Source organism: Bombina bombina, chromosome 5 (assembly GCF_027579735.1).
Source record: "Bombina bombina isolate aBomBom1 chromosome 5, aBomBom1.pri, whole genome shotgun sequence".
Taxonomy (NCBI): domain Eukaryota; kingdom Metazoa; phylum Chordata; class Amphibia; order Anura; family Bombinatoridae; genus Bombina; species Bombina bombina.
Genome location: NC_069503.1, coordinates 1,151,782,265 through 1,151,795,012, shown reverse-complemented (window position 1 = coordinate 1,151,795,012; position 12,748 = coordinate 1,151,782,265). Strand labels below are relative to the sequence as shown.

The following is a 12,748-nucleotide window of genomic DNA, read 5'->3' as shown; positions in this document are numbered from 1 at the left end:
CTTGTCTGCGAAATAGATGCTGCTAAAAGTTGTATTCATATTCCTTAACCTCTTGTTAAAGTCAAAGCTTGAGAGAAAAATGCTTTTTTAATGAATAACAATAAAACTGAGGAGGTACCTGCTGCTCATGGCCAGAGAGAGCTGAGGGGACAGCCGCATAGGTTTTATAAGCCTGTTTAGCATCAGCAGGAAGACCACCACAAGGCAGGGGAGAGGGCGTCTGAGGACAGAAAGAACAGAGAGGAGCAGATAGAATCAGAATATAGAGCAGCAAAGCAAAGGAGCGTTATATAGACATCTGGCACAAAAACACTTTACATGCTTGAAGTAATCATTTATTAACCGTTAGCAACGGCTCATACTGTAATGCACAACAATGTGCTACATAGTAAGACGATGGTCAATCCTCTAGAAGTGATAATACAACAGAAACAACAAAGAAATGTGTGTGCACAAGCTCAGATTAGTAAAGAAGAGAACTACAATGGCACAGCCGAGCTCTGTAGGACGTAGTATTGGCCTTACATACAACAGACAGTTCTGGTGCCACTTACAGAGCGGGGGGAAGCCCTGTTGGCAGGTTGGAAGGGGTTCGGACTGTTCCGTCCCTTCATTTCTGGATAGAGGTCTGTGTAACACACCAGAGGCAGAGAGGGGATCACTCCTGGCTTTGTCTGAGTTTGAGGGGAGGATCAAGGACCAAAAGGGACCAGAAAAAGGAGGGTAGGGGAGAGAAAGATGACGGATGTTCAGAACATGGGAACAAAGTGAGAATGCAAACTGATATAAGGGGATGTGAGGTTCACCAACAAGTATGGTGTTATAGGTGTAATATGTTACAGCAGCAACCAAACTATAAAGGCCATTTGCTTTATCTAAAGCCACAATGGGCTGAATGAGATATTATGCAGTGAGTGAGATACTTACAGTTCGGCTATCGTTGTGAGATACAAAGTTAATAGATGCCTGCAGAAACAAGAGATGAGTGTCACTGTGTATAGTAGTGTTAGAAAGCCCTATTAGACAAAACTAGTGGATTCCACACAACATCCATGAGTGTTGTACAGGGCATATTTATGTGCAATTTACCAGGTAACACACGCATGTATGAATTTAATACATACCGTTCATACATGGTTATTTACCCAACATATACATTATCATAAGCCCATAGCAAAACAACATGCATAATATATGTGTATGCATGATGTGAAGGGTCACACGTCCCTACAATGATATTGGTTCAGTAATGTGGTAGTCACCTGGTCTTAACAAAACTCCATCAGTCCATACAGGCGCTTCTGCTCTGTGACCACCTCTATAATATGTCAGAAGTACAAGATAAATCTGCCCCCGGGTGACCAGAGCGATGCCAGGAAAGACCTTGAGAGACTTACCCAGTCATTATTTATACACAAGTCCTGTAGATCAAATAATCCTGATTTCTACCCCCCGATCTAGATGTGGAACAGGAACAGTGCTTGGCTGTATACAGTTATAATCCTTTAGTAAAGTGCATGTACATTTATGTAAACCAGACAACCGCAGGTTATTTTGTAAAGACCTTACCCTTCCCTTTCATTTAAAGGGACAGTATACTGTAAAATAGTTTTTCCCTTAATGTGTTTGCAATTGCTTTTTTTACCAACTGCAGAGTAAAAAAATGTATGAAAATTAGCTTTTTAAGGTTTATTTCTGTATATTAAAGCTCTGATTTTGTGTTTTGAAGCCACAACCTAACAAAATGGGTTGAGCTTGTGGGTATAATCCGATCTCATTACTTTATCACAATCTGTACATATACATGTGTCTTTATCTTATATCTGTAGGTATAATCAGATATCATTACTGTATCACACTGTGTACATATACATGTGTCTTTATCTTATATCTGTAGGTATACTCAGATCTCATTACTGTATCACATTGTGTACATATACATGTGTCTGTATCTTATATCTGTAGGTATAATCAGATCTCATTACTGTATCACATTGTGTACATATACATGTGTCTGTATCTTATATCTGTAGGTATAATCGGATCTCATTACTGTATCACACTGTGTACATATACATGTGTCTGTATCTTATATCTGTAGGTATAATCAGATCTCATTACTGTATCACACTGTGTACATATACATGTGTCTGTATCTTATATCTGTAGGTATAATCAGATCTCATTACTGTATCACACTGTGTACATATGCATGTGTCTTTATCTTATATCTGTAGGTATAATCAGATCTCATTACTGTATCACACTGTGTACATATACATGTGTCTGTATCTTATATCTGTAGGTATAATCAGATCTCATTACTGTATCACACTGTGTACATATACATGTGTCTTTATCTTATATCTGTAGGTATAATCAGATCTCATTACTGTATCACATATACCTGCTTCTTTATCTTATATCTGTCCTTAAAACAATCACCAGTACTTTGAGAGAACAATGGAAAATCAACATTTTATTACCTTATCTCTGCTTTATCACACTGGGAGTGTAATTTCTTCTGCTGGCTGTGTTTACAAAGCTTATCTATAGCTGGTACGCGCGGCCATAAACTTTCAGAATAGGTGGGGATACCACATGCTAAATCAACAATTTCAAATGCCAATATAAGGGTAAAGGAGCTACTTGTAAACAATTTAATACACTCCAGCAGGTAAAGTGGATCATTGGGAACAAATTAAAGGGGAGAAAAATTTTGAGTAAACTGTCCCTTTAATTGCAGTTAAAACATAATTTATGTAAGAATTTACCTGATAAATTAATTTCTTTCATATTAGCAAGAGTCCATGAGCTAGTGACGTATGGGATATACATTCCTACCAGGAGGGGCAAAGTTTCCCAAACCTCAAAATGCCTATAAATACACCCCTCACCACACCCACAATTCAGTTTAACGAATAGCCAAGAAGTGGGGTGATAAAAAAGTGCGAAAGCATATAAAATAAGGAATTGGAATAATTGTGCTTTATACAAAAATCATAACCACCCCAAAAAAAGGGCGGGCCTCATGGACTCTTGCTAATATGAAAGAAATTAATTTATCAGGTAAGTTCTTACATAAATTATGTTTTCTTTCATGTAATTAGCAAGAGTCCATGAGCTAGTGACGTATGGGATAATGATTACCCAAGATGTGGATCTTTCCACGCAAGAGTCACTAGAGAGGGAGGGATAAAATAAAGACAGCCAATTCCTACTGAAAATAATCCACACCCAAAATAAAGTTTAATGAAAAACATAAGCAGAAGATTCAAACTGAAACCGCTGCCTGAAGTACTTTTCTACCAAAAACTGCTTCAGAAGAAGAAAATACATCAAAATGGTAGAATTTAGTAAAAGTATGCAAAGAGGACCAAGTTGCTGCTTTGCAAATCTGATCAATCGAAGCTTCATTCCTAAACGCCCAGGAAGTAGAAACTGACCTAGTAGAATGAGCTGTAATCCTTTGAGGCGGAGTTTTACCCGACTCAACATAGGCAAGATGAATTAAAGATTTCAACCAAGATGCCAAAGAAATGGCAGAAGCTTTCTGGCCTTTTCTAGAACCGGAAAAGATAACAAATAAACTAGAAGTCTTTCGGAAAGACTTAGTAGCTTCAACATAATATTTCAAAGCTCTAACAACATCCAAAGAATGCAACGATTTCTCCTTAGAATTCTTAGGATTAGGACATAATGAAGGAACCACAATTTCTCTACTAATGTTGTTAGAATTCACAACTTTAGGTAAAAATTCAAAAGAAGTTCGCAACACTGCCTTATCCTGATGAAAAATCAGAAAAGGAGACTCACAAGAAAGAGCAGATAATTCAGAAACTCTTCTGGCAGAAGAGATTGCCAAAAGGAACAAAACTTTCCAAGAAAGTAATTTAATGTCCAATGAATGCATAGGTTCAAACGGAGGAGCTTGAAGAGCCCCCAGAACCAAATTCAAACTCCAAGGAGGAGAAATTGACTTAATGACAGGTTTTATACGAACCAAAGCTTGAACAAAACAATGAATATCAGGAAGATTAGCAATCTTTCTGTGAAAAAGAACAGAAAGAGCAGAGATTTGTCCTTTCAAAGAACTTGCGGATAAACCTTTTTCTAAACCATCCTGAAGAAACTGTAAAATTCTCGGAATTCTAAAAGAATGCCAAGAAAAATGATGAGAAAGACACCAAGAAATATAAGTCTTCCAGACTCTATAATATATCTCTCTGGATACAGATTTACGAGCCTGTAACATAGTATTAATCACAGAGTCAGAGAAACCTCTTTGACCAAGAATCAAGCGTTCAATCTCCATACCTTTAAATTTAAGGATTTGAGATCCTGATGGAAAAAAGGACCTTGCGACAGAAGGTCTGGTCGTAGCGGAAGAGTCCACGGATGGCAAGAGGCCATCCGGACAAGATCCGCATACCAAAACCTGTGAGGCCATGCCGGAGCTACCAGCAGAACAAACGAGCATTCCTTCAGAATCTTGGAGATTACTCTTGGAAGAAGAACTAGAGGCGGAAAGATATAAGCAGGATGATACTTCCAAGGAAGTGATAATGCATCCACTGCTTCCGCCTGAGGATCCCGAGATCTGGACAGATACCTGGGAAGTTTCTTGTTTAGATGAGACGCCATCAGATCTATTTCTGGAAGCTCCCACATTTGAACAATCTGAAGAAATACCTCTGGGTGAAGAGACCATTTGCCCGGATGCAACGTTTGGCGACTGAGATAATCCGCTTCCCAATTGTCTATACCTGGGATATGAACCGCAGATATTAGACAGGAGCTGGATTCCGCCCAAACCAGAATTCGAGATACTTCTTTCATAGCCAGAGGACTGTGAGTCCCTCCTTGATGATTGATGTTTGCCACAGTAGTGACATTGTCTGTCTGAAAACAAATGAACGATTCTCTCTTCAGAAGAGGCCAAAACTGAAGAGCTCTGAAAATTGCACGGAGTTCCAAAATATTGATCGGTAATCTCACCTCCTGAGATTCCCAAACTCCTTGTGCTGTCAGAGATACCCACACAGCTCCCCAACCTGTGAGACTTGCATCTGTTGAAATTACAGTCCAGGTCGGAAGCACAAAAGAAGCCCCCTGAATTAAACGATGGTGATCTGTCCACCACGTTAGAGAGTGTCGTACAATCGGTTTTAAAGATATTAATTGAGATATCTTTGTGTAATCCTTGCACCATTGATTCAGCATACAGAGCTGAAGAGGTCACATGTGAAAACGAGCAAAGGGGATCGCGTCCGATGCAGCAGTCATAAGACCTAGAATTTCCATGCATAAGGCTACCGAAGGGAATGATTGTGACTGAAGGTTTCGACAAGCCGAAATCAATTTTAGACGTCTCTTGTCTGTTAAAGACAGAGTCATGGACACTGAATCTATCTGGAAACCCAGAAAGGTTACCCTTGTCTGAGGAATCAATGAACTTTTTGGTGAATTGATCCTCCAACCATGATCTTGAAGAAACAACACAAGTCGATTCGTATGACATTCTGCTAAATGTAAAGACTGAGCAAGTACTAAGATATCGTCCAAATAAGGAAATACCACAATACCCTGTTCTCTGATTACAGACAGAAGGGCACCGAGAACCTTTGTAAAAATTCTTGGAGCTGTAGCTAGGCCAAACGGCAGAGCCACAAACTGGTAATGCTTGTCCAGAAAAGAGAATCTCAGGAACTGATAATGATCTGGATGAATCGGAATATGCAGATATGCATCCTGTAAATCTATTGTGGACATATAATGCCCTTGCTGAACAAAAGGCAAGATAGTCCTTACAGTTACCATTTTGAATGTTGGTATCCTTACATAACGATTCAATATTTTTAGATCCAGAACTGGTCTGAAGGAATTCTCCTTCTTTGGTACAATGAAGAGATTTGAATAAAACCCCATCCCCTGTTCCAGAACTGGAACTGGCATAATTACTCCAGCCAACTCTAGATCTGAAACACAATTCAGAAATGCTTGAGCTTTCACTGGATTTACTGGGACACGGGAAAGAAAAAATCTCTTTGCAGGAGGTCTCATCTTGAAACCAATTCTGTACCCTTCTGAAACAATGTTCTGAATCCAAAGATTGTGAACAGAATTGATCCAAATTTCTTTGAAAAAACGTAACCTGCCCCCTACCAGCTGAGCTGGAATGAGGGCCGCACCTTCATGTGGACTTAGAAGCAGGCTTTGCCTTTCTAGAAGGTTTCAATTTATTCCAGACTGGAGATGGTTTCCAAACTGAAACTGCTCCTGAGGATGAAGGATCAGGCTTTTGTTCTTTGTTGAAACGAAAGGAACGAAAACGATTATTAGCCCTGTTTTTACTCTTAGATTTTTTATCCTGTGGTAAAAAAGTTCCTTTCCCACCAGTAACAGTTGAGATAATAGAATCCAACTGAGAACCAAATAATTTGTTACCCTGGAAAGAAATGGAAAGTAGAGTTGATTTAGAAGCCATATCAGCATTCCAAGTTTTAAGCCATAAAGCTCTTCTAGCTAGAATAGCTAGAGACATAAACCTGACATCAACTCTGATAATATCAAAGATGGCATCACAGATATTATTATTCTTCTTCAGCATGCTAATAATTTTATTATGAGAATCATGATCTGTTACTTGTTGCGCTAAAGTCTCCAACCAAAAAGTTGAAGCTGCAGCAACATCAGCCAATGATATAGCAGGTCTAAGAAGATTACCTGAACACAGATAAGCTTTTCTTTAAACGAAGTACCATCCGACGTAGGAATAGTAGTACGTTTAGCAAGGGTAGAAATAGCCCCATCGACTTTAGGGATTTTGTCCCAAAATTCTAATCTGTCAGACGGCACAGGATATAATTGCTTAAAACGTTTAGAAGGAGTAAATGAATTACCCAATTTATCCCATTCTCTGGAAATTACTTCAGAAATAGCATTAGGAACAGGAAAAACTTCTGGAATAACCACAGGAGATTTAAATACCTTATCTAAACGTTTAGAATTAGTATCAAGAGGACCAGAATCCTCTATTTCTAAAGCAATTAGTACTTCTTTAAGTAAAGAACGAATAAATTCCATTTTAAATAAATATGAAGATTTATCAGCATCAATCTCTGAGACAGAATCCTCTGAACCAGAAGAGTCATCAGAATCAGAATGATGATGTTCATTTAAAAATTCATCTGTAGAGAGAGAAGTTTTAAAAGATTTTTTATGTTTACTAGAAGGAGAAATAACAGACATAGCCTTCTTGATGGATTCAGAAACAAAATCTCTTATGTTATCAGGAACATTCTGCACCTTAGATGTTGAAGGAACTGCAACAGGCAATGGTACATTACTAAAGGAAATATTATCTGCTTTAACAAGTTTGTCATGACAATTAATACAAACAACAGCCGGAGGAATAGCTACCAAACGTTTACAGCAGATACACTTAGCTTTGGTAGTTCCAGCACTAGACAGCGATTTTCCTGAAGTATCTTCTGACTAAGATGCAACGTGAGACATCTTGCAATATGTAAGAGAAAAAACAACATATAAAGCAAAATTGATCAAATTCCTTAAATGACAGTTTCAGGAATGGGAAAAAATGCCAATAAACAAGCTTCTAGTAACCAGAAGCAAAGAAAAAATGAGACTGAAATAATGTGGAGACAAAAGCGACGCCCATATTTTTTGGCGCCAAATAAGACGCCCACATTATTTGGCGCCTAAATGCTTTTTGGCGCCAAAAATGACGCCACATCCGGAACGCCGACACTTTTGGCGCAAAAGGACGTCAAAAAATGATGCAACTTCCGGCGACACGTATGACGCCGGAAACAGAAAAGATTTTTTGCGCCAAAAAAGTCTGCGCCAAGAATGACGCAATAAAATGAAGCATTTTCAGCCCCCGCGAGCCTAACAGCCCACAGGGAAAAAAAGAGTCAAATTTTAAGGTAAGAAAAAAAAATTGATTCAAATGCATTATCCCAAATATGAAACTGACTGTCTGAAAATAAGGAATGTTGAACATCCTGAGTCAAGGCAAATAAATGTTTGAATACATATATTTAGAACTTTATAAATAAAGTGCCCAACCATAGCTTAGAGTGTCACAGAAAATAAGATTTACTTACCCCAGGACACTCATCTACATGTTTGTAGAAAGCCAAACCAGTACTGAAACGAAAATCAGCAGAGGTAATGGTATATAAATAAGAGTATATCGTCGATCTGAAAAGGGAGGTAAGAGATGAATCTCTACGACCGATAACAGAGAACCTATGAAATAGACCCCGTAGAAGGAGATCACTGCATTCAAATAGGCAATACTCTCCTCACATCCCTCTGACATTCACTGCACGCTGAGAGGAAAACCAGGCTCCAACTTGCTGCGGAGCGCATATCAACGTAGAATCTAGCACAAACTTACTTCACCACCTCCATAGGAGGCAAAGTTTGTAAAACTGAATTGTGGGTGTGGTGAGGGGTGTATTTATAGGCATTTTGAGGTTTGGGAAACTTTGCCCCTCCTGGTAGGAATGTATATCCCATACGTCACTAGCTCATGGACTCTTGCTAATTACATGAAAGAAATACAAATTTGTGAAAAGGACTAACATGCACTGGCCTTGAGTTCACCCTTTATACCAACAAAGCTGCAATTTATCTTATTTTCTTATGGTGCTGATGGAATGTACATGATTTTATTTATATTTGCAGCATTATTTTGCGTAAAGTGATGGTAAAAACTTCATGCTGAAAGTACCTTTAATTGCCTGCAGCTTATGCCATGCTGAGCACCTCAGGCTGCCCACAGCAATGAGGTGATGTTAGCCAGTAACGTGCTTGCCATCTGGCATAACGCCCATTGGCCCACATGGCTATTGGCTTAGAGGTGGAAACGTCAGCTCATTGAAAAAATAGCATTCTGCCATGGGTGGCTTAGGAACTCTGCACGGCATAAGCTGTATTTTTACACCTCATGATTGAAAGTTCCCTTTTTTTGTAGCACTGGTAAATCTTAAAACACCAGGATTTACTGTCAATTTAATTTTGCTTTTAAAAAACTTAAATTCTACCATTTCACAATGCCAATGAGTTATTATTGCAAGTAAAAATGTTACTATATGTTAATGAAAGAGCGGCTTAGAGTTCATTAGTAACTCATCAGGTGTCGGCAATCCTCAGGGTGCATGCAGATAAACCACAAAGCCATCATTCGACAGTACAGAACCTAATGTTCTGCGGGGGCGGGGTTACCAGAAGCTAGCTCACATACATCAGTTCTTTATAGAGCAGCGGACAAGCAATAAGCGATGCAGCACTCTGCAAACACCGTTGCACTTACAAAACGAGTCTCTCTGCCAGACAAGTGACAGGACCGAGGTGCGACAGCCTGCTGCTGACACGACACCAAGGTGACAAGAGAAAGGACAAAGGAAGGAAGAGAAAGACAGCAAAGTGACAGGTTGGATAGGCAGTAAGGTAGAGAGAAACAGGAAGTTATTCACTAGTCTGTAGCACACTGAAGAAACAGGTATGGCTGAAATCTGCCCCGCTATTACTGTTCTAGGTGCTGCGACGTACATAATAGTGTGCAGCTGTGATGTTCCTTACCGCAGTGATTCAAGGGGGAGGCGGTAACACACCATACACAAACCATCTGCTACACATTTTGCAACTAGGAAAAACATTTACTGATAATACTAGATTGCAATAGCTCAGTTATATTTAAAGGGACAGTCTACTCCAGAATTTTTATTGTTTAAAAAGATAGAAAATAAAATTTATGCTTACATGATAAATTTCTATCTAAGCCCTTGAAGGCCGCCTCTTATCTGAAAGCATTTGACAGATTTTCACAGCTAGAGGGCGCTAGTTCATGTGTGTCATATATATATATATATATATATATATATATATATATATATATATATATATATATATAAAAAACACATTGTGCTCTCTCCCGTGGAGTTACTTATAAGAGGGTACTGATTGGCTAAAATGCATGTCTGTCAAAAGAACTTAGATAAGGGGCAGTCTGCTGAGGCTTATATACAAGGTAATCAGAGGTAAAAGTATATTAATATAACCGTGTTGGTTGTGCAAAACTGGGGAATGCGAAATAAAGGGATGTTCTTTCCGGACATGGAGAGTCCACAACGTCATTCCAATTACTAGTGGGATATTGACTCCTGGCCAGCAGGAGGAAGCAAAGAGCACCACAGCAAAGCTGTTAAGTGTCACTAACCTTACCCATAACCCCCAGTCATTCAGCCGAAGGGAAATGGAAAAAGAAGAAACACAAAGGTGTAGAGGTTCCTGGGGTTTAGTAAAAAAATTACTGTCTAGTCTAAAGGTTGGGGTTGTGGACTCTCCATGTCCGGAAAGAAAGAAATTTAACAGATAAGCATAAATTTTATTTTATTTCCTAAGACATGGAGAGTGCACAACGTCATTCCAATTACTAGTGGGAACCAATACCCAAGCTAGAGTACATGAAATGAACAGGGAGGGAGAACAAAAAGAGGCCTCAGCCGAGTCAAAAGTCACATTTGTAAAATTTTGAAAATGTTTGCAGAGAGGACCAGAGCAAAAGAGAAGTAGAAGTAGCCTTCTGACCCTTACGCTTTCCTGAGAAACAAACAAACAAACAGGGCAGAAGACTGGCGAAAATCCTTAGTAGCCTGTAGGTAGAATTTGAGAACGCACAACATCCAAGTTATGTAACAGACGTTCCTTTTGAGAAGGATTAGGACAGTGAGAAGGAACAACAATTTCCTGATTAATATTACTATCCGAAACCACCTTAGGGAGAAATCGCCAATTTAGTACGAAGGACCGCCTTATTCGCATGAAAAATAAAGTAAGGCAAATCACACTGCAGAGCCAAGAGTTCAGAAACTCTCCGAGCAGAAGAAATAGCAATAAGAAACAAAACCTTCCAAGATAACAACTTAATATCTATGGAATGCATTGGCTCAAACAGCCTGCTGCAAAACTCTAAGAACTAGGTTAAGGCTCCAAGGAGGAGCAACAGGTTTAAACACAGGCCTGATTCTGACAAGGGCCTGACAAAAAGTTTGAACATCTGGCACATCCACCAGACGCTTATGTAAAAGAATAGATAATGCAGAAATCTTACCTTTCAGAGAACTCACTGACAATCCTTTCTCCAGACCTTCCTGGAGAAAAGACAAAATTCTAGGAATCCTGACCCTACTCCAAGAGTAGCCCTTCGAATCACACCAATAAAGGTATTTACGCCATATCTTATGGTAAACTTTACGAGTAACAGGCTTGCGAGTCTGCAGCATGGTATGACGATAAAGAAAACTCACACTTAGCCAGAACTAAGCGTTCAATCTCCAAGCAGTCAGCTTCAGAGAAACAAGATTTGGATGGAGGAAAGGACCCTGAGTTAGAAGGTCCTTACTCAGAGGTAACCTCCAAGGAGAAATAGATGACATCTTCACTAGGTCTGCAAACCAGATCCTGCGAGGCCATGCAGGAGCTATTAGAATTACAGACGTTCTCTCCTGTTTTTATACAAGCAATGACTAGTGGAAAAAGCGCAAACAGAGGAAACGGGTATGCAAGACCGAAATCCCAAGGAACCGCCAGAGCATCCATCAGAGCGGCCAGAGGATCTCTTGACCTTGAACCGTACCTTGGAAGCTTGGCGTTCTGACGAGACGCCATTAGGTCCAACTCCGGCACCCCCCACTTGAGGGTTAACCTGGAGAACACCTCCGGATGGAGAGCCCATTCCCCGGGATGAAAAGTCCATCTGCTCAGGAAATCCGCCTCCCAGTTGTCCACTCCTGGAATGTGGATGGCAGGCAGAAGACAATTGTAAGCTTCCGCCTACTGAATAATCTGAGTAAATTCCTTCATGGCCAAGGAACTCCGAGTTCCCCCCTGGTGGTTGATGTAAGCCACTGAGGTGATGTTGTCCAACTGGAAACTAATAAACCAGGCTAAAGACAACTGAGGCCAGGCCGTCAGAGCATTGAAGATCCATTGAAGATCCATAGGCCCTAAGCCTTTAACGAGTCGTAGGCTGGCGTTCCTGGTCACAATCACCCAGGAGGGTCTCCGGAAGCATGTGCCCTGAGACAGATGATCCCGAGAAATCCACCATGAGAGTCTCTTGTCAACTGGTCCAGATCTATCCTCTAAGACAGATCTGAATGATCTCTGTTCCATTGTCTGAGCATGCATAATTGCAGAGCTCTTAAATGTAATCGAGCAATGGGAATGATGTCCATGGAAGTGACCATCTGACCAATTACCTCCATAAATTGAGCCACTGATGGCCAAACAGTAGACTGTAGAGAGAGGCAAGAAGAATCTTGGATTTTCTGACCGCCGTCAAAAAAATCTTTATAGATAGGGAATCTATGATGTTCCCTAAGAAACACACCCTTGTAGCTGGAACAAGGGAACTCTTCTCCAGATTCAGTTTCCATCTGTGGGAATGTAGAAAATACAACAAGATCTCTGTGTGAGAGTTTGCATGTTGAAAAGATGGCGCCTGAACCAATATGTCATCCAGGTAAGGTACCACCGCAATTCACTGAGACCTGACAACTACCAAGAGAGCCCCCAGAACCTTTGAGAAAATTCTGGGAGCTGTGGCAAGGCCAAACGGAAGAGCAACAAACTGAAAGTGCTTGTCTAGAAAAGCGAATCTCAGGAACTGGTGATGATCCCGGTGGATAGGAACATGAAGATAAGCATCCTTCAG

General features: G+C 40.1%; 1 protein-coding gene across 1 annotated transcript in view; it reads right to left on the bottom strand.

Annotated features, from left to right (window-relative positions):
- The window catches only part of SCRIB (scribble planar cell polarity protein), a 746,390-nt gene that overhangs the window by 168,155 nt on the left and 565,487 nt on the right, over positions 1–12,748 (bottom strand). Inside the window, exons 33-35 of the mRNA XM_053715486.1 lie at positions 9,344–9,394; positions 928–966; positions 119–220 (exon numbers count right to left, since the gene is read on the bottom strand). Coding sequence (XP_053571461.1) covers positions 119–220; positions 928–966; positions 9,344–9,394 — 192 coding nt within the window. The remainder of the gene's footprint in view (positions 1–118; positions 221–927; positions 967–9,343; positions 9,395–12,748) is intronic.